Below are 21,895 nucleotides of genomic sequence, written 5' to 3'. Positions count from 1 at the left end.
TAATGAGTCTGATCGCTTATATAACAGTTTGTGTATCTGGTTTCTACACCATTATTATCATGAACAAATAGAGCAGAACCTGATGAATTCCCTCAGAAACAAAAACAAATGGCCACGAATACCCAGAACATCTACATTACTGGTTAGGTAACATCGTCTAAGGTCAGCCATCCTCATTAACCCGACTGGCAGCGGGTGACGGGACATTTAAATGCTCATTATATTGGACTGAAAGAAGCAAACGCTGCCCACAAAATCCCATCTGAGAATTCTAGTTCACTACGTATTCAAAAAAACTCCTAAACTTTGTTATTAAAAATGAGTACTCTATAATAATACACTGTGATAAAAACCTGTGCGCACACCAAAAGCAAAGTGAATATGCGCATCGCGTTCCTCACTATACAGTAGATTACTCGCGGGAATACTTGTATTTCACATCACTCGCACAAATAATTCAATTCGCTTTTGGTGTGCACACACCCTTACTTTGATGCACTATCTACTTAAAAAAACTCTTCAACAGTAATTTGATTTAGTCTGATACAGGACCCAGGAAAATATGAGTAACATTGACATTGTTAATTAATATCCTGTAATTAACCCAGCAGATTTTTACAGTTTCTGGCACTTGCCTATGAAAAATGTGAGTGCATGATTTGAGGATCATTCATGGCAGTGAATTGAAGGATTATGGTAATTTTATGATTTAACATGCATGTCTTTGTGAATTACCTGCGAGGGATGGAGGTAAGGTTCAGGTGATGCCAGGTTAGTTTGCACAGATAAACTTTTTTCTAACAGGGCCTGTGGAAACGCCAGTCTGTCCAATGTGGCGCGTTTCCAGTGAGCATCTTGTTGGGCAAGGGCCTCGTCTTCGCTGAACGCCCGCACAACCGGACCGGGAAGAGGCAGGGGCGTGGCCCCGTCGCTTTCATACCCATCCTTCCCTCCCTGGTCGGAGGACACACCCCCTCGTTGATGTAATAGCTGCTGAGCCTCCCAGGCCAATCGGGCTTGAGTTATCATTGCCCCGAGCCCAGTTCCCATGCTTTCCCCTTCGCCTCCAGGAAGAGAAGGCTTGCGGTTCTTACGTTTTCGATTGCCGCCGTTGTGGTCGTGACTGTGCTGCAGCGTAAAGGAGCCGCCGTAACACATTCCAGCCGACAAGCTGTTCGAGCTAGTCGTCCCGTAGCTCAGAAGACGCTCTGTCGTCCTAAACCGAGGGGAGGAGCCTGACTGCTCAACATAAACTAGCTGCTTTACATATTCTCGCCCTGCTGCGCTATATTCCCGCCCGCTAGAATTGTAATCCCGCCCAGCGGAGCTGTAATCCCTAATAGTAGAGCTATAATCCCGCCCACTGGAGCTATAGTCCCGCCCCGCAGAGCTGTAGTCTCGATCGCTCTGATTGGCTATCTTCTCGGGCGTAGCGCTCCGCTGTCTCGTCAAAACTAGTTGACCGTAAGGAGACGGGCTTTGTTTGGGGGAGTGGTAAAGACCTGGTTTTCGAACCGGTGATCTATCGGTGCCATAAAAGGCAGGCTCGCAATGCATGTCTGTAGGTGGTTCCTCATAAATAGGTGGGGACTGGTATTCCGAGGGCGGTTCCTCGTAGAGAGGAGGCTCGTAAGCATAGCGAGGAGATGAAGGCTGGGAATCCCCGGAGCAACGACGCTGAGTGCCGCTTAACTCTGCCCTCTTTAGGAATGGAGACTGTGATTGGGGGAGGTCAGACATGGGATGGGGCGTGGCTTCAGGGTCTGAAGTAGCATTGTTGGACGATCGCCTGGAACGTGGAGAACTGGAATATCCGTTTCCCTGCGATAAAAAACTGGGTTCCCGATCTGATACCTTGATGAGCATCCTTTCTCTGGTCCCGGTACCCCACCTGAACCTGAGCAAGACAAGATAAAACAAACAGGTCGTCTTTATTTATTAAATAGTATGTCATATATAATCAATTTTTTTATCTTTCTAAATAAAAGCTTGATACTATGATGATACCATGTACCATATTTTCCGGACTATAAGTCGCTCCGGAGTACAAGTCGTATCAGTCAAAAATGCGTTTTAAAGAGGAAAAAACATATATAACTATATGTCGCGTTTATTTAGAAAATGATTTCACAAAATTCAAGGCGAAGAAGATACATTTAATCTTAAAAGGCAAGTTATTTAACTAAACAATAGCACACAGAACAGCAGGCTGAATAGGTGTCCGTACATGTTAACGTAACATAAACAGTTACTTAAACGATTGCATGGCCCGCCAAACTATGAAAAAAGTGTGACTTATAGTCTGGAAAATACGGTAGATATACTTTAACTTTAAAAACTCAAAACTTGACTTGATTTGTGAAATCAATCACATGATTTTGAGTAAAAAACAGTAAGTCTGATCATTTAAGGTACGTTTACACAAAAATGACACACTGAAAACAGAAAACGTTAAAACGTTAAAATAATCCCTGTTTACACAGATTTATGAAATTGACTTAAAAAGTATTTTTTTACATAAATGTAAATGCATATGGATGACAACACTGTTTTTTTGAATTTGCAGTTTAGTAGTTTGCACTGAAACAATAATGGGGCATACACACCAAACGCAAATTTGCCTGAGTAGATTTAATACAAACTCAATGCAAAGACGCAATTAGACGCAAACGTGCGATGTGAATGAAGCAAATTGAATGGCGCGATTGCAGCGAAAACACGCACTATTCACCTCAAACGCGTCTTCGTGCAAGTTAAAAAAATTCAACTCAAGCTAAAAATTTACAAGACACAAAGTTAAATACCGCGAGTAATCTAGAGCAAGGATTGCGATGCTTTGCGTTTGGTGTGTATGCCCCATAATGGTATCGTTTCAGAAACTTGCACTTTGATATCTGTTTTAAAACTTTTTCAGATCCTAAAAATGCTGTTATTAATGCTGGTATTATTATGTAAATTTAGGCTGGGTTTCCCCATGCTGCCTTGCGCAAATTTATTCACACTGCAAGTCTAGAATGGAAACTATGGAGCTTTTTTGCCCCTGAAATAGCGAACCAATCACAGAACAGGGAGGAGGCAGCAAGAAGATGACGATGTCTCTTCGACACACCGAAGCAGTTTTGTTTATCAAACACAGCAGCAGATGCAAAGTTACTTTTCAATGCAGCCTAGCCTTGCAAGTTTATTTTAAAAAAAAAGCAACTTTTGGCGTTAAACAATTTTATATTCAAGAAGGATGTCTGGATATGGCAAGACATGATAATAATAAATGGTAAGTGGTATTTATTAATATCATATTGTCATTATGCCTGTACTGTGGTTGTCACAGTGCCACAAAGTTGTGTTGCTTTTCAATATCAATATACAGCTACAAGTTTAGTTGCATAGCTTTCAACTGTGTGCATACGTACACAATAAAAGTTGTTGACGCTTGAATTGATGACGCTCTACATACGTCATCTGGTATAATTGAAACGATTGGCTATGAGCTACGTACAGACACATTTGATAGACATTCGTAGCGCCCAATAAACGGCTCTGGGCATTCGTAAACCACGCCTCAAATACGAGAAAATGAGCATAGGGTTTCACATCTCATTTTCTATGAGACTGGTCTGGTGTTAGCCAGGCTAATGTAAATGCACTGTGAAAGCACATCAAAATTTCCACATTTTTAGTTAAAAACGATGTTGTGTAAAGCCCATTAGAAGTGTACTGTAATATAACACAGCTCATCTTAACAAGACATGATTTCATCCATCAACCGTGTCTGAGAAACAAACGGCCCTAAAGCAATTCTATCAACAAAGTTATTGTTGGTTAAAAAAATCCCTCAAGGAGCCGTTTTTAGGATCGAAGAGGTCTGTGAGTTTACTGGAAAAGCCTTTGAGAGTAGAAGAGAAAGTAGTGTGTAAAATCAATTAAGCTCTTGGCCACCACGACCTTCCCCATGACCAACATCCCCATGACCAAACTAAATGTGTGTGTTTGTTCCTTTAGTAGCCGGATTAAAACTCTAAACACAAGAAACTCAATTTCTCACTCTCTCTCTCTTTCTCTCTCTGACCATGAAATTGCATTTTGGATTATTTTTCATAAAACAAAGACGAATTTTGGCTCCATGACAACATAATTAAATAGTTTGTATTTCTCAACTTAGAAACCAAATTTTACAGTGGACATCAAGTGTTGACCCTGTGATCATGTATTGTTGTCTCTCTCTCTCTCTCTCTATCAAGAAACCCACTACAAACTGAGCTGTGTTTTTTTTCTGGATATTAATTATTCATGGATATCCGACCTTTAAATCAATTTACACATTCTCTGCGTTTTTCCTCTCATTGCGGCCTCCTCCTCCTCTGTCACATGAAATCATTTCACGACGCTCCGTTTCTCTTTGCCGTGTTCCCGTGGGATGTAACTGACACTGGTTGAATTTTAAATGCTGAAGCCTGCAGTGTTGCGTTGTGGTGTGCTGTCTGTATTCTCAAGTGTTTTCTTCATTTCATACATTATTGCGCGACAAAGTTTTTGAATCGTCACTGTTACGCATCAGGCCGTCAGATGTGAAGTGTGCAGATGTCTTTCAGTTCATGACTGTGTGTCCTAAAATCTTACAAAGACAATACTAACATACTACATACTGGTTGCTCTTTATCAAAACTAGTATGTAAAACAATGAATTATGCAACAATAAATGTTTCAGACAGTAATATGCTGCAGTGTTGCCACGTACGTGTGTTGCATGCTTAATTCAGTGAGCGCCGTCCACTTATCCTCCTAGAAATAATACATTTACATTAATGCATTTATCCAAAGCGACTTACAGATCACACTGTTGTGAAAAATCACATACCCAGGGCAGCACACATACTAGACAAATGTCAAAGAAAAATCCATTTATCTCTGGTACAGTCAAAAGCACTTAACGTACAGCAATGATCTAACTAAAAAAATATAACACATAAACAACCAAAGACCCCTGCCTATGTTAAAGAGTCTCTATGGACTGAAACTCAATGTGCTGTCTCACTAAAACTATATGCTGTATACTTATACAGTGAGGAAAATAATTATTTAAACACCTTGCTATTTTGCAAGTTCTCCCACTTAGAAATCATGGAGGGGTCTGAAATTTTCATCCTAGGAACATGTCCACTGCCTGAGACATAATCTAAAAAAATTAAATCCAGAAATCACAATGTATGGTTTTTTAACAATTTATTTGTATGATACAGCTGCAAATAAGTATTTGAACACCTGTCTATCAGCTAGATAAAGACCTTTTAGTCTGCCTTTAAAATGTCCACCTCCACTCCATGTATTATCCTAAATTTGATAGACCTGTTTGAGGTCGTTAGATGCATAAAGACACCTGTCCACCCCATACAATCAGTAAGAATCCAACTCCTAACATGGCCAAGACCAAAGAGCTGTCCACAGACACTAGAGACAAAATTGTTCACCTCTACAAGGCTGGAAAGGGCTACGGGGAAATTGCCAAGCAGCTTAGTGAAAAAAGGTCCACTGTTGGAGCAATCATTAGAAAATAGAAGAAGCTAAACATGACTGTCAATATCCCTCGGACTGGGGCTCCATGCAAGATCTCACCTCGTGGGGTCTCAATGGTCCTAAGAAAGGTGAGAAATCAGTCCAGAGCTACACAGGAGGAGCTGGTCAATGACCTGAAAAGAGCTGGGACCACCGTTTCCAAGGTTACTGTTGGTAATACACTAAGACGTCATGGTTTGAAATTATCCATGGCACAGAAGGTTCCCCTGCTTAAACCAGCACATGTCCAGGCCCGTCTTAAGTTTGCCAATGAATATTTGGATGATCCAGAGGAGTCATGGGAGAAAGTGTTTTTCTGCACATGGGACAGGGAGACTGCACTGTATATAAAGGAGAGGATGACCGGGGCCATGTATTGCAAGATTTTAAGGAACAACCTCCTTCCCTCAGTTAGAGCATTGAAGATGGGTGGAGGCTGGGTCTTCCAACATGACAATGACCCGAAGCACACAGCCAGGATAACCAAGGAGTGGCTCTGTAAAAAATATATCAAGGATCTGGCGTGGCCTAGCCTGTTTCCAGACCTAAACCCAATATAGAATCTTTGGAGGGAGCCCAAACTCTGTGTTTCTCAGCGACAGGCCAGAAATCTGACTTATCTACAGAAGATCTGTGTGGAGGAGTGGGGCAAATTCCCTCCTGCAGTGTGGGCAAACCTGGTGAAAAACTACAGGAAACGTTTGACCTCTTCAATTGCAAACAAAGGCTACTGTACCAAATATTAACATTGACTTTCTCAGGTGTTCAAATACTTATTTGCAGCTGTATCATACAAATAAATAGTTAAAATTGAATTCTGGATTTTTTAGATTACGTCTCTCATAGTGGACATGCACCTACGATGACAATTTCAGACCCCTCCATGACTTCTAAGTGGGAGAAATTGCAAAATAACAGGGTGTTCAAATACTTATTTTCATCACTGTATGTGTCGCGAATATGAAAAAACGTGAACGCCCAGTCAGTGTGACATATTGAGCGATGTTTGCATCCTCGCCCACCTCTCTCCCTCCTCATTGGCTGATGTTTTCTCCTCCTGGTCCTGCGACGATGTCGTGCTGACGGCACTGCGGGCGGGGCTGCTGTCAGCGGAAGCGCTGGTCGTCGTAGCAATAGGGGGCGGAGTAGTGTTGGTGTTCTGCTTCAGGGTTTGGAGCTTGGCGAGGGGAATGATGTCACAGCTGTGGGGGCGGTGCCAAACGGTGCGTTGGGTCGAAGCGTTGTAGTAGTAGAATCTGGACGTTTTCGAGTCGAAAAGCTCCCACCACTGGTCCTGTCCGCTGCGCTTGATCCGGACGCCGGCCGGGGCGTCCCACACGCACTCGCCCGTCAACAGGTTGGCATACATTCGCTCTCGAGTCCGCGGCTCGATGATCTCCACCCATTCCAACCTAAACACACACAAAAAACACTTTGGTGAGGATGCATGCAAAGCAAACAGATGACAACAACAAATCTTGTTGAACTCACATTGTGTATAAAGCCTATTCATTAATTATTTTTATTATTATTATTGACCTCATCACACAGGTTTTTGATGTTTATGAAACAAAGACATGTGCTGAAGAATGTTGCAGTTATGACTTTATTATAGTGTTTGCCATTGAGTGATGAGATTTTAATTTTATTGTGTATTTGTGTGTGCATGTGCATGTGCATGTTTGTGTGTGATCATCAATCCCTTTAAATCCCATAGTAAATTTCTTTAGATCACATAATCAGATCTAATCTGCTCTAATCCTGAATAACCTGATCGCTCAAATCCTGTTGAAAGCATTTTTGGGAAGCTGGTCAGAGGGGATTCTGGGTAATTTGATCCGTCTGGATCATCCGTCTGAATGTGCTGAAGCATATGATCAGATTCCTCTCTGCAGAATTTCAATATGTTGAGAGTGCACACCTAATGGATCTTCAGATGTGTATCAATGTCTATTCATAAGAGAAGTGCTCACAAGTCAATCGTCTGGAGACCACAGATACACCAAATGAGTCTGCAATGAAATACACTACACAGTGCCGTATACTGCATAGTGCTGAAAATCAAAGTCCCTTTGGGAAAGTCGCGCCACTTGGCGGCAATGTTTCCAACACCTCTAGGCTGTTACTTCAGTCATGTAAGACTAAAGTCCTATCTAATGGAAAAAGACAGATATCTTTAAAATTGCGTGCTAAAACCGCTCCCTCGTTCACTCATTCACTATTCCCTATAGCAAAAAACAATTGAGTCCACTGTAGACGGTTTCAGCAGTAACAACATAAACAAGCGGCTTTCGTTCTTTTAAAGTAGTTTATTTATATAACAAGCAAAATTAACAACACGTAGATTACATAGGAACACAAAACATTTGTTATTTTCGATGAGGTATTTGTTTAAGGGCGTTTTCACATTAGCACTTTTGCTGCGCACCCGGGTTCGATTGACATCAGAGTTCGGGACATTTGGATGATGTGAACGCTGTCTTCCGAACTCGGGTGCGCACCCGCAAAACGTACTCGAGTCCGCTTAAAAAGGGTGGTCTGGGGTTCGTTTCATGTGAACTCCAGATCGGTTTTGCTGCTAATGTGAGCGCAATCGTACCAAATCGCGGAAGTGAACCGCTGTTAATTACGTATTATATGGAATGTCCCACCAAAACAGACGTGTGTGTTTGTGTGCGTGCACTTACATTGACAACAAAATGCATAGAATGCGTGCTTTGGTTTTGTTTTCAAAGAAATAATACAGAAACGCACTTTCGTCTGTCTGCCGCAAACATACTAAAGTCGTTTCGATGACAACGCGGTCTGTCCGCCGACGTCAATTTTTGCGGAGGCATTCAGAAATCATCTCTCTGCTTGCAGTTAGTCAATCACACTTGTCGTCTTCTCTTTTACAGCGGTTGCCAAGCAACATGAGAACGCGCCGGCTGCAGCTTGATGATGTAAGCGTACCGCGGTTCGGATGCAAAAATAATATGTGAACACAGTCCATGGGGGGCATTGGTAGGGGGGAGCAATCGAACTCGGGTTCGGACCAGGCAATCGCACCAAATATGAAACCGCCCTAAGAGTTCAGTTTCAGCAACTAGTCAGACCATTAAACAAACAGAAACTGGATGTAAAGTTCGGACCAGACACTTATCGCATCACCGGACGTGTGCCCAATGGAACCGTCTATATAGGGATGAAGGGAACGAAAATGAGTGAGCGATTTCGGACACTGACGTAAATACCATGTGTCAGAAAGCTGTCGCAGAGATTCGTCATAAACCCTTACACCTGTGTGGCTTTATGGATTGTACTGTGAAACGGTAAAGTCTTCTTTCTTACCGTTTGTCATGTTTATTGTATTAGTTAATAATAAAGAGAACAAAACAACTGCTTGTCATATTTATTTATTGTTGTTTATTTATTGTTGAATAAAAATATGTATTAGATTTTAAATAAAAGATATTGCAATTATTTTTTATTTGTTTATTTAAAAAAGCAGAAAATAACTGACAACAAGAATATCCTTTAGCTGATTCCAGTCACGCATTCGTCTCCCGTTGCATCATGGGAAATATGAGTGAGCGAGTGTACATCGAATGTACCCTCAAAATCAGAGTACATTATGGGCAAAAAGAAGTGTAAAAATGTAGGGAATGAAGTTGTTCACTCAAGTTTCGGACACCACTACAAAATGGCCGACCCCCAATATAGACCCCCAAAGTGCACTATAGAGTGGATAGGGAGCGGTTTCAGACACAGCTTGTGACATAATTTCTTGTTCTTAAATATAAAACACATTTATCGGGGTTGTTTCGGCAACGACACCCTCGCAAGACTCTATACAGAGCCCCTCCCCCAGATAATCGTTATCGAATGTTGATTGGTTCTTTTAAAAGAGCAGTGTGTAATTTTTAGAAGGATCTCTTGACAGAAATGCAAAATAAACCCCTTTCATAATAAACCGTAATCTTTTTATTACATTAGAATGAGATGTTTTTATCTACATACACCGAGGGTCCCCTTACGTGGAAGTCGCCATTTTGTGCCACCATGTTTCTACAGAAGCCCTTAACGGACAAACTTTTTTTACTAAGTTGCCTCCGACGATTACATGTTTTTCCGGTGACGGCTACCATAATTTCTCTATGCGTTTTAAAAGCGAAGGGTGAGCTGTGGACTGAGCCGTTAGTTGCAATTCGCAACTACACCACTAGATGCCGCTAAAATGTACACACTACACCTTTAACTGGAAGGCGGGACTTTCATCGCCAGAGCAGACAAATATGGAGTGTTGCATTGTCATGTATTCATAGTAATAGCACGCTCAATCTTGTTATATCCAATATCTTTGATAAAAAAGAATTAGAATACAATAATAAAACACTACAAGATATACATTTTTAATTAGGGCTGTGCAATTAATCGTTTTTTTTTTATTCAAACGATTACAAAAACTATAAAAAAATAAAACAGCCCTACTATTAATAATTTTAAATATTAGTATGCTACTGTACATTGTTAACTGATCTCACTATGATGCATGTCTAGTTATTATTAAAGCCCTTAAGGAAGTCACGTCACTGCGCCGCCATATTTGCAATTTTGAACAAAAAACGAAAAAGTCTCTCTCTTATGGGGCATACTCACCGAACATGAATTAAATGTTTTACCCGAGTAGATTACATACAAAGTTAATGCAAAGACACGAATAGAAGCAAACTCAAGCGGGGCAATGCAAACGACGCAAATTGTGCAGCGTGACTGTGGTGAAAACATGCGCTATTCGCCTCAAACGCGGATTTGCGCAAGTTGAAAATATTCAACTTTTGGTTGTTTGGTGTGGAAGCAGCATTAGAAGAATCCATTCTTTAACGGTTGGCGATTGGCTTTTTTTACTGGGAGGCGGGACTAGAGCGGCCATTCTGACTATTGTGATTTCCCCCGTTCATATGTATTCCAGTGACGCATCTTGTAAACATCAGATATCTTTGTTATTAAAAATAAATAAAAACTTAATAGTAATTTCATTTAAAAAATCTTAACAAACAGTAAGCTAGGATATAATATATTAAGGTCATGTGACAAGATTTAAATCTAGCATTTTTATTGCTACACGTATAATATACTGTACATTATTTAGCAGTGCCTTAATCTGTGTGCCTTGACTGCATACTTCATCTATCATAGTAAAACCTCGCTATGTACAAATACTGCAGTAACAGTATAAGCAGTGGGTTAACTTAATACATCATTGTGAACAAATCCCAGGACAAATACATAGAAATATGAGCCATCATTAAAGGCGAACAGTGTGATTTATTATGATTTATCATTTAAAAAATAAACCATCTCTTACTAACTGACTGTATTTAACATGTTGTGGTCTGGTAAGTGGAGATCATTTACAGTTATAGACAGCGATCAGTGAAAGATCACATGTTCTGACTGTGATCTTATGGGTGGGGTCGCAGCAGATGTGCATCTATTGATTGACAGGCGGTCCGCTGCTGCAGTGCTGTTAACAGACGCCATCTGCACCAATTACAGACTCCACTTCACAAAGACGACAAGGAGGTGAGATTTAGAGCTGTCAATCAATGTGTCACCGCTATTCACCGCGTACTTAAGGTAACCGCAGGGGTTCGGATGAATTACAGCCAGTCTTTAAAATCAAGTCATTTTCATACAAATGAGTTCAGGAAAATGTATGTGCTTCATAAAAACACAGAATTACACGACTTTGATCTCTTCTGTATGAATGATGATCGTTGTGAAAATGCTGGGTTATTTATAACCCAGCATTGGGTTAAAAAGGAAGTTGGGTTAAATATACCCATTGTTGGGTCAAATATTAAAATTTTTAGCCCAGTTAATTTAACCCAAAGGCACAAACTCATGGTAATATAAAAAACACATATGCCATTTTATTTCTATGAAAAAATACTACTATTACACTACTATATCTTTACGAATCCTAGATCTGTCCTCAAATGTTCATATTTCATGCTGTTGTTCATCAGGGCTTCAAGATGTTAAACAAATGGCTGCCCACATTGGTTAACAGACACAGTTTTTTAAGTTATATCAGTGGATCGACAGAAACATATCATTCATTCAACTCCATCCATCATTAACTGACATTTCATCTTTGTATTGTCTGACTGTAAGCATCTTACTGTAAATTCAGTATGAATGTTCAAACACAATGATCCTGTGAGTCGAGTGTGCGTGTACGCAGCGAGACGGCCGAGCGTGATTGTATCAGTACAGGAGAGAGAGTGATGAGTCTATCAGGACTGCCACCATAAAACTCAATTAACACAAGCGACACTGACATCTCATTTCAAACAGAATTAATGGACCAATCACTGTCCTAAACTCATCCTGAAACTCAATGTAAAGTCAAATCTATTTATAGATCAGTGAGGTCAGAAAAGAGTCTCAGATGCTCTTAACAGCAGATAAAAAGATTTTCAAGAACATAGGCTTGGGAATGCTTGAAAAACAAAACGCTGCAGGGCTATTCAATTTAGTCATGGTTTCGTATGTCAAACAATTTTGCATACGAAATTTGCCTTATTTGCCTTAATAATTCATCATTTACGCAACCTCATGTCAATATGTGTGAAACACAAATGGCGCTTTTCCATTGGATAGTATGGCCCGATACGGTACAACATGGCTTATTTTGCTTTACTTTGGCACAGCTTGGTTTTCCATTGGAGTTCAGTGCGGCTTCAGAGTGGGTGGGATTACTTATGTTGCATACACACCAAACTTGAATCATCGCATTCCTTACTCTAGATTTAACTTCATTTCATACAAATTTTTTGCTTGAGTTGAAAATTTTCAACACATTTCAGGATTAGCGCATTTTCATGGCAAACGTGTTACCCAATTCGCGTCATTTGCATCACTTGTCGCAAGTTTGCATCTTTTCGCATTTTTGGATTGACTTTGTATGTAATCTACTAGCACAAATCGTTGAATTCAGGTTTGGTGTGTACGCCCCATTGTTTTCATAGTTACGCCATGACATCATAGTAAAACCGGGAGTATTGGAGCATATCGCTTGAATGGTGTTCTTGATTCTCGGCATGTGGATGTTTTTTCCTGCTAAAAGAGAATATGGGAACTTATACAATGAGGCACAGATGACGACATCACTTGGTTTGCTCGACGGCGCACGAGGATAAGTTAATTTGCATTTAGCAATGACGCTAATAGTGGCGATTCTCTCTAACAAGTCAGTGATCTGCAGTGTTACACGTCTACAAGTTTTAGCGTCAGTACGGCTCATCCAGTAAATAAAAGTAGGTATCGGGTACTAGGTACTGTACACATTGGAAAACCCCCCAAAAGTGAGCTGTCATACTATATAATGGAAAAGCGTCAAATGATTTTCTACGGATCTCTTCTGCATGCAATGAAAGTTTATAAGAATATTTGTTACATCATTTACAGCGGGGAAAATAAGTATTTGACACATTAGCATTTTTATCAGTAATTTCTAAGTGGGCTATTGACACAAAATTTCCACCAGATGTAGCCATCAAGCCAAATATTGAATTCATACAAAGAACATTTAAGTATACAAGTTGAGTCATAATAAATAAAGTTAAATGACACAGGGAATAAGTATTGAACAGACTTTATTTAATACTTTGTAGAGAAGCCTTTGTTGGTGATTACAGCTTCTAGATGCCTCTTGTATGGAGAGACCAGTGGTCTGCATTGCTCAGGAGTGATTCTGGCCCATTCATCCACACAAATAATCTTTAAATCTTGAAGGTTCCTTGGGCCTCTTTTATGAACTTTTATCTTCAGTTCTCTTACTGTGCCATTCAAGCAACTTGATTTTCTTTCTTTGAAACCACTTCATTGTTTCCTTGGTTTTGTGTTTGGGATCATTGTCTTGCTGTCTTGTCCACCCTCTTTTCATTGTCAGCTTTCTGGTAGATGGCAGCAGATTTTTATCCAGAATGTCCCGGTACAGTTCTACGTTCATCCTGCCTTCAATAATATGAAGTCTGCCAGTACCCCTTGCTGAAAAGTAGCCCTAAACCATGATGCTTCTAACCCCAAACATAACTGTTGGTATGGTGTTCTTGGGGTGGTGGGCAGTGCCATTTCTTATCCAAACATGGTGTGTAGAATGACTGCCAAAAAGTTATATTTTGCTTTCATCTGACCATACTATAGTCTCCCAATGACCCACAGGCTTCTCCAAATGCTCTTTCGCAAACTTTAACCGAGCTTTTTGTTCAGCAATGGAGTCTTGCGTGGTGAGCATGCATGGATGACATGGCGGTTCAGTGCATTGCTTATAGTTTTCTTGGAAACAACAGTACCTGCTGAAGCAAGGTCTTCCTGAAGTTCTTGGAGAACTCTCCTGATAATTTACTCAATGTGTATACTTAAATGTTCTGATTTCTTTTTATGAATTCAATATTTGGCTTGATGGCTACATCTGATGGAAATTTTTTGTCAATAGCCCACTTAGAAATCTTCTTACTGATACAAATGCTGATGTGTCAAATACCTATTTTCCCAGCTGTATCACAATAACTTAACAGCTTTGAATGGTTCAGCTTCATTCATGCAGAAATTGGTAAATAAGTATTTATTTGTATTATTTGGGTGGTGGTAACGTTTCGAAAAGTACACCTTTTTTACCTTAAGGGTGCACATTAGGATCTAAAGGGTTATTGCACCAGTGACTGCAGTGCATTTGTACATTTTTTTCTGAGAATGTATTACATAAATATTATATTAATTACTAGTTTTTCTGACATAATTCTTCTCAAAGCACAAAAAACATGCAATTTGTGCTTCTACTTTTAGAAATGGTAATGTGACATCAAAGTCTAATTTATGTATGCAAATTGCAGCCAAATTGATAGATGCACTTATCATAAAAAAGCAAAATTTTATTGATCGTTCAACAAGATAAAGCTTTATATATGCTTGATATTATATCTGAAATCATGCACTTACACCAGAATACAGAATTATGTTGAAGCAACAGAAATCCCTCTTCATTTTCCTCCTCACTGCTCTTGTTTAATATTCAGCGTCTCAGGATGTTTTAGTGCTTTAGATTTATTACCAGAGGTTAAGTGTGAGATGTAAGAGGCAGGGAAAGCCATCCTACAGTCTGATCTCCGTCCATCCCTATTTGACAACTGATAAGAGCAAACGATAATGATTAATATCTCAACAAGTAAATGTAAAACTAAATGGAGACAGATAAATGGGTCAAAAAACTGGACAGGCCACCACACGAAATGAAATATATATACTTCTTCTTGTTTCAAGGTCAAAGAAGAAAATGTCTGCTGTCTCTCTCTACTCTGTTCTCCAGACATAATCTGACCGCTCGACGGGCTCATGATCAATATTAATCCTAATAAAAGTCATATCTGCAGAAACATCTCATCCACTTTCATCTCTCAAAACCTCCTCCTGTGTGTCGCAGGAGCTCTGCGTTTACTTTGACCTTCACAAACTGAGAAATCTCATGAAAACATTCATGATCTGGAGACACAGTCCATCACTGTGTGACTGTAACCGTTATCTGTAAAACAGACTGCAGAGATTCGGTCTCTGAATTATAGCTGATACACCCAAAACAAAAACTAGTTTTAGCTTGTGCTCAGTTAGACAGACGAGGTAAAATGGCAATGACTGAGACACACAAAAATGTAAAAATAAAAAAAAATTGTATATATAGTCATTTTTAAAGACTTTTGAAAATGTAAGCGGCAGCCCCAAATCTCTATTTTGGTCTCTAGACATAGCTCAAGTTTCTCCAATGTCTATAGACGGTTTCATCGGACGCACGTGCACTGACGCAATACACTTCTGGATCCGAACTTTACTTCCGGTTGCGTTTTTTTTAATGTTTTTTTCCTAAACTCTTAAACAAATGCCTCGTCAAAAAGAACAAATGTTTTGGTTTCCTAGGTAATCTATGTGTTGTTTTTTGCTTGTTATATAAATAAACTAATGCTGCGCCCAAAACCGCCTACTTCATACTATATAGTACGCAAAAAGCAGTAGGCGAGGCGAGTAGTATGTCCAAATACAGAGTATTCGAAAAACAGTATGCGAAAAGTACCCGGATGACCTACTACTTCGGGTTAGATTTTGCAGTGTGCATACAATGGACACTTCACTATCCCATGATGCCCCGAGAGAGGAGTTATCCAACGAAAAAGAAGAGGCATGCGGCTGTTTTCGCGCTGGAATGGCATGACGTGATGGCGACGTATGTCACGTGATGTAGCAACATGGCAGATGTAGTACGTCCGAATCTCATTCATACTACCAAGATTCATACTATACAGTACCTACTGTTTTAACAGCAAGTAAGTAGGTACTTCATCTTATTCAGTACCTACTGTACAGTATGCGGTTTCGGACGCAGCCTATGTTTAAAGAACTTTGTTGTTATTTATTCTTAGCGGAGTTTACCGGGAGTTACGTGCATCCGCTTGTTTATGTTGTTACCGCTGAAACCATCTATAGATCACAGGTTTTTAAACTCCCTTGACTTAAATTATTTACTTAAAGTATGTGATTTTAAGTAAATATTGTATTAATTTAATAGCACATTTGCATGTTTAACTTCAAAAACTTTTATCAGTAGTATTTAACATATTATTATTACTTATTACATGGCACTCTAAAATTCTTGATTCTGATTGGCCAACCATGACATTCCAAGGTGTGTTATTACAAGATAACAAACGCCTGAAACTAATAACACACGGTAACCTGTATGCTGCAAATTATTTTGACAGGTAGAGTTTAATATTACACAAAAATTAAATATAAATAATTTAATAATTATAATTAGTTACATTTATATAGCGCTTTTCCAGTGCTCAAAGCGCTTTACATATGAATGGGGGAATCTCCTCAACCACCACCAATGTGCAGCATCCACCTGGATGATGCGACGGCAGCCATATTGCGCCAGAACGCCCACCACACACCAGCTTATTAGTGGAGAGGAGACCGAGTGATATAGCCAATTAGTATGAGGGATGATTAGTAGGCCAATGGGCAAGATCTCAGATCTACCCACATTTTCAGTTAACTGCGAGTGATTGCGGGCTCCGCCAACTTTGGCCTTACAAGTGACGTCATGGACGGCATGTTCATACATATTTTAGCTGAGGTTCATGAACCCTGGTGGTTTATGGGGGAATTGCATGGGGTTCGTGAGTTGATGAAAAATTTATCGATTACAATTAAATCATAAAATACTTACTAAGCAAAATATATATTTTATTTGTTTAATCTGCATGGCATGTGAGCATGAATCTTGGTAGTGTGAATGAGATTCGGACGTACTACATCCGCCATGTTGCTACATCACGTGACATACGTCGCCATCACGTCATGTCATTCCAGCGCGAAAACAGCCGCATGCCTCTTCTTTTTCGTTGGATAACTCCTCTCCCGGGGCATCAAATATGTGTTAATGTTAATAACGTATATGACAACAGTGTGTTCATGACATTTGAACGTCTTAAAACCGAAAGTAAACGGGTTTTCCTCGCTGAAGGTCTGCATTTTTAAAAAATGAGCAAATAAAATATGCTTCCCCGATCACACTGTCTGGGCTTTTTTTCCTGCGATGATAACCTGCTGCCAATACATTATCCTTCAAATGTTACTGGACCTAATGGTGCGTTCACACCAGCCGCGGAAAAGGCGGCAAGCACAAGTGATTTAAATGTTAAGTCAATGCAAAGACGCGAATGGGCATACTGCAGCGCGGTAAGTGCGGACGGCGCAAATTGAGTTGAAAAAAAAGTTGAAAAATGTGAACTTTGGCAGATTTTAGGTCCGCATTAACCAATCAGGAGCTTGCTCTAGCAGTGACGTGATTACAGGAAGCGAACAGAGGCAGAAAAACAAAACAACAATGCAGGACAATCATCATCGCTACACAAGACATCTTCATACTTTTACAGGAAGTAAGACGACCTTGATTGGAAGAAAGTGAGTGAGGAGGTCGAACAATCTGGTAAGTTTACTCAATTTTAGCTGTATAAGCCCCTCCCATTACGTGAATTTACGCGTGAATGTCTCGAATGACTAGAATTTCATGCGCGAATGAAGCGAGTAAACTCAAAATGTATTCTACTCATGTATATATAGCTCGTTCTTTTTTATTGGTACATTAAACGTACAGTTTGCATGAGTACTCAGTTGTCTGATATATTGTGATGTTGTGTAATGCTCACATGCCATGCAGATTAAACAAATAAAATATATATTTTGCTTAGTAAGTATTTTATGATTTAATTGTAATCGATAAATTTTTCATCAACTCACGAACCCCATGCAATTCCCCCATAAACCACCAGGGGTTCATGAACCTCAGCTAAAATATGTATGAACATGCCGTCCATGACGTCACTTGTAAGGCCAAAGTTGGCGGAGCCCGCAATCACTCGCAGTTAACTGAAAATGTGGGTAGATCTGAGATGCCTGGTTGCTGAAACCACGCCCCCCTAGCTTGACGGTAGTGACAGCAGCGGCATTCCATCCGTCACTCAAGTGGCCACGCCCTTAATTAATTCAGATCTTTCAGGCTTAAAATAATTCAAACGGATGAGGGCAAAATTAGCTATATAGACCAAAACACTTTTTCTACCAGGCTGTAAACATAAACATATTTATTTCTGCTGTTAAGTGAATTTTAACATAGGGGTCTTTGAGGTTGACTCCCAGTGTCTAGTGGCCAGTCGATGAACTGCAGTTTAAATCACTTCTGTGTTGGCTTTACGAGAGAGACAGTAAGGTTGCCCTTGGTTTAAATCATCAAGTATGAGCGGCAGTAATAGTAAAACATCACTAAACATCTGTAGGTCATCTGTATATTTCAGACCTGACACACATTTTGTTCAGCGACAGGTCTCAGAATTACCGGCATGACCGATAAATCAGTCTATCGTCTCTATTGTACGTTCATAACAACACTGAATATAAGCAGACAGATACACACAAGCAAACAGAACAAATATGAGCTGATAATAAATAAAAGCTGTATTTCTTATCAGAAATAAGATGATGATAAAACTGAGCATCACTGTGTGCGGTCCACATGAATCTCGCCTGTCACTCATCTCTCTGGTTGCTAAGGGCTGAACGCTACTGAAGCAGTCATCTAGCCAATGACTGCAACACACCACTGCGACTGCGTCTGCGAGATGACATGAGATTGAATCAGCACAGGCAGAGAGAAATCATTCATACATTTACAGAAAGTTGTACAAACGTACTAATGTGTGTTCAGCAAATATAAAGATGTCTTGCATCTGTAGGGCTGGTTGGGATCCTCACACATACACACAATCACAGTGTTATACTTTAGTCACTTCAAAGTCCCGACTGGCGATGCCAATCCAACCCAGGAAATGGTACTGGGGAATATTTAGTTCTCGGGAAATTGCCCCAGTACTCGTTCTGGTAAATTAGCACCCAAACTAAGCGGTGTGAAAGACCCTATTAAGACCTTTTTACTGCCCAGACCATTTTGTAATCATTTTTTTTTTTACAAAATAAACTTCTTACAGGGGACAAACACAAAGAAAAGATATGAACACACAGAAAACTGTTCATGTTATCGAGTTCAAACCTCGCCTGTTGGATCGGTGACAAATGGTCGGGTCGCCTGGCTGCAAAAGTGACATTTGAGATCTGAAAATAGCGCTGTCTGTTGGCCCTGCGTTGAACATGTGTGCGAAAATCCAACTGTGCAAATAAGCATTTCGATCATATTTAGAGTGTTAACGTTGCTAAGAATATAAATTATCAACACACAGGCACACAATGCTGTTGCAGTTGTCATCTGATCGTATATAACACGGATACAGATGGCTCTTCCATTCTTGGATTTCTTAAAGAATGACCACATCTGTCCTTTTGTTGTCTTTTTCTCACTGTGCTTTGAGAGTTTAAAGGCCATCAGCCCTTTTTGGCATACTTGACATTTTGCAAAGATTCATCATCCATACGGTCTTTTGGAGATCTACAATCTGAATCCAAAGCGAACCAAATACATACAGATACAGCCGTTACTTGATGCTTTTCCATTAACCTTCAAATTGCACAAACTGAAATTGCGAATTGAAAATGTGCCCACACAACAATTTTGCAAAAAAAAGTTTTTTACACTCGGGTGACATGGTTTGAAAAAGGAATACCGCAAAACTGCAATTTTTGAATTTACAGGTCAACAAACGTGCATAAAAGTCACATGATCATTCTTTAAATATGGCGCGGCATGTTTGATTGGAGGACAAGACAGAAGAGTTTTGTTCGACTTCATGTGGTGTCACAACCATGACATCAAGCGCATGACATCAAAATACAGCAAAACTATTTGGGAGTCGACTGCTCTGTTTTTGAGTCGTTCTCGCTGTATTTGGTTGTCATCCGCATGTCAATCTGTGAGCCGCCGTATGAGGTCGAACACATCCATTGCCATTGTTTTCCCAAGACCACAAAATTACGTTATAGTCGCATAACATTGGTTAATGGTAACACCGTCATTGCGCAATAGTTTTCAGCGGATATTTATAAAATAACGCTAAAGTTTTGCGCAAATTTTTAATGGAAACAAAACTACTGTGATGTAAATGTTGTAGCTCATAGACATTCATCTACCTCCCATAATAAACAGTGAGCAACCCATTCATACAGTAGTTGTTTTACTATTGTTGAAATCTGAAGAAAGTCAAAGTGCTGCTCGTCTGCTTGTGTAAAAACACTTAATAACTCCTGAGTGATCTGGAGGGTTGTCGGATCGTTGCGATTCAGTTGCTAAGGTGTTTTAAGTGTCTTGAGGAAATTGCTAAGTGGTTTATTACAGGCCCAGGTCAAATATCTGATGATCTTCTGCTCTCTGCAGGCACCTTTGAATGTCCACTAGGTGAACGCCATAACTTAAATCTCTTATAAAGGTAAAGCACAGCGTCCTTTACAAACTCAGATAATGTCATAGTTGAATACTTAAAGGTTTTACTGATCTTAAAGCAACTAAAATACTGTATATAATCATAACCATTTTTGGAGCACTTAGTTTGCACCACTTCGACCTCGGCGCGCAGTAACATCATCACTCCTGACTACTCCACCTCACGCTTAAACTTCCAGCAATATTACAATATTATTCCAGCAGTATTCATTCGTCTAAGTTGAGGTAAGAACATTGTAAAATATTGAAACACGGTGGTGTTTTCCTTTAAAGGGGCGAAAATCTGATTTTTGAGGGAGCACTCACACTATCCAAACCAAACCGCGCTCGGGCGCGTTTGACCCCCAAAGCCTGGTTTGTTTGACTGATGTGATCGCTCTGTTCCGCACCCGGGCGCAGATTGGTTAATTGCGCCGCGGCCGGGTTGCAGAGGTGGGCCGGAGCGCGGTTCACTTAGGCTCAGGCGCGGAAGGCTGTGGTGTGAGCGCAATCGCGCCTGAGCACGATTCAAAAGGTGAAGACGTCAGTTGCGCGACCACTCACCTTCATCTGCCGCCATAAAAACCTTTTGATGCGAGCAGCGGGGTTACCTGAATGTCTGAGCTGCGCACGTGACAGATAAACTAAGCAATATGATGACATGTGAGAGGGCTGTCTGTAATCGCGCACCAAACGACTCTGAATAAAAAACACAGACTTATGATTACGGTGGGTTCCAGTGTTAAGAGAGAGCTTTACTTCCTGCTTTTTTCAAAACAATTGCATCTTAACTCTTTCACCGCCATTGACGAGATATCTCGTCAATTAAGAGAAAACGCTTCCCCTTCACAGATTTCCTAGTTTCATTGAGAAATGCGATCGTCAAATACACACTGACAACCCATCAAAATAAAAGTCTGTTAACGGTAATAAAGTTGACAGAAATATATTATTATTGTATAGTAAAATCTACTTTACAAATAATAAACATAAAGAGTTTAAATTATTTTATTTCTTAAGTATTATAATTGCCCTAAAAAAATGTGTACGTTTTTATTTAAAAAAGTTTTGTTATGCAGCAATATGACAAAATATAAAAATGCAATGTTTTGATGAAAGTTAATTTGTTTTATTTTTATTTGATTATTGTAGAAAATATAAAAAAAAAAATGAATTCAGTTTATAAAACATGCTGTTTTGGTAAGTGAAATGTAATTAACCATTAAAAAAATAAAAAGTGAAAATACAGAATCCAGAAAAATTAAAACAGAAACAATTAGATTTGTGAAAATAAAAAACTGAATTTAAAATGAATAATTTAAAATAACATTAAATGTTTTATAGGGCTCCGTGAACCTGTATGTTTTAAGCATATTA

At 39.7% G+C, this 21,895-nt stretch overlaps 1 protein-coding gene across 4 annotated transcripts in view; it reads right to left on the bottom strand.

Annotated features, from left to right (window-relative positions):
- The window catches only part of arhgap39 (Rho GTPase activating protein 39), a 51,892-nt gene that overhangs the window by 22,276 nt on the left and 7,721 nt on the right, over positions 1–21,895 (bottom strand). For 2 of the 4 annotated variants that reach the window (XM_065256483.1, XM_065256485.2), the window contains exons 2-3: positions 6,573–6,962; positions 736–1,897 (exon numbers count right to left, since the gene is read on the bottom strand). In XM_065256483.1, the coding sequence (XP_065112555.1) occupies positions 736–1,897; positions 6,573–6,962 (1,552 nt within the window). Of the gene's footprint in view, positions 1–735; positions 1,898–4,735; positions 4,780–6,572; positions 6,963–14,538; positions 14,727–21,895 lie in introns of those variants that run through there. The other 2 variants (XM_065256484.1, XM_065256486.2) reach the window with 2 other exon arrangements.

The sequence above is a fragment of the Paramisgurnus dabryanus genome, chromosome 12, assembly GCF_030506205.2.
Source record: "Paramisgurnus dabryanus chromosome 12, PD_genome_1.1, whole genome shotgun sequence".
Lineage (NCBI taxonomy): Eukaryota > Metazoa > Chordata > Actinopteri > Cypriniformes > Cobitidae > Paramisgurnus > Paramisgurnus dabryanus.
This window is presented reverse-complemented; position numbering and strand designations above follow the sequence as displayed.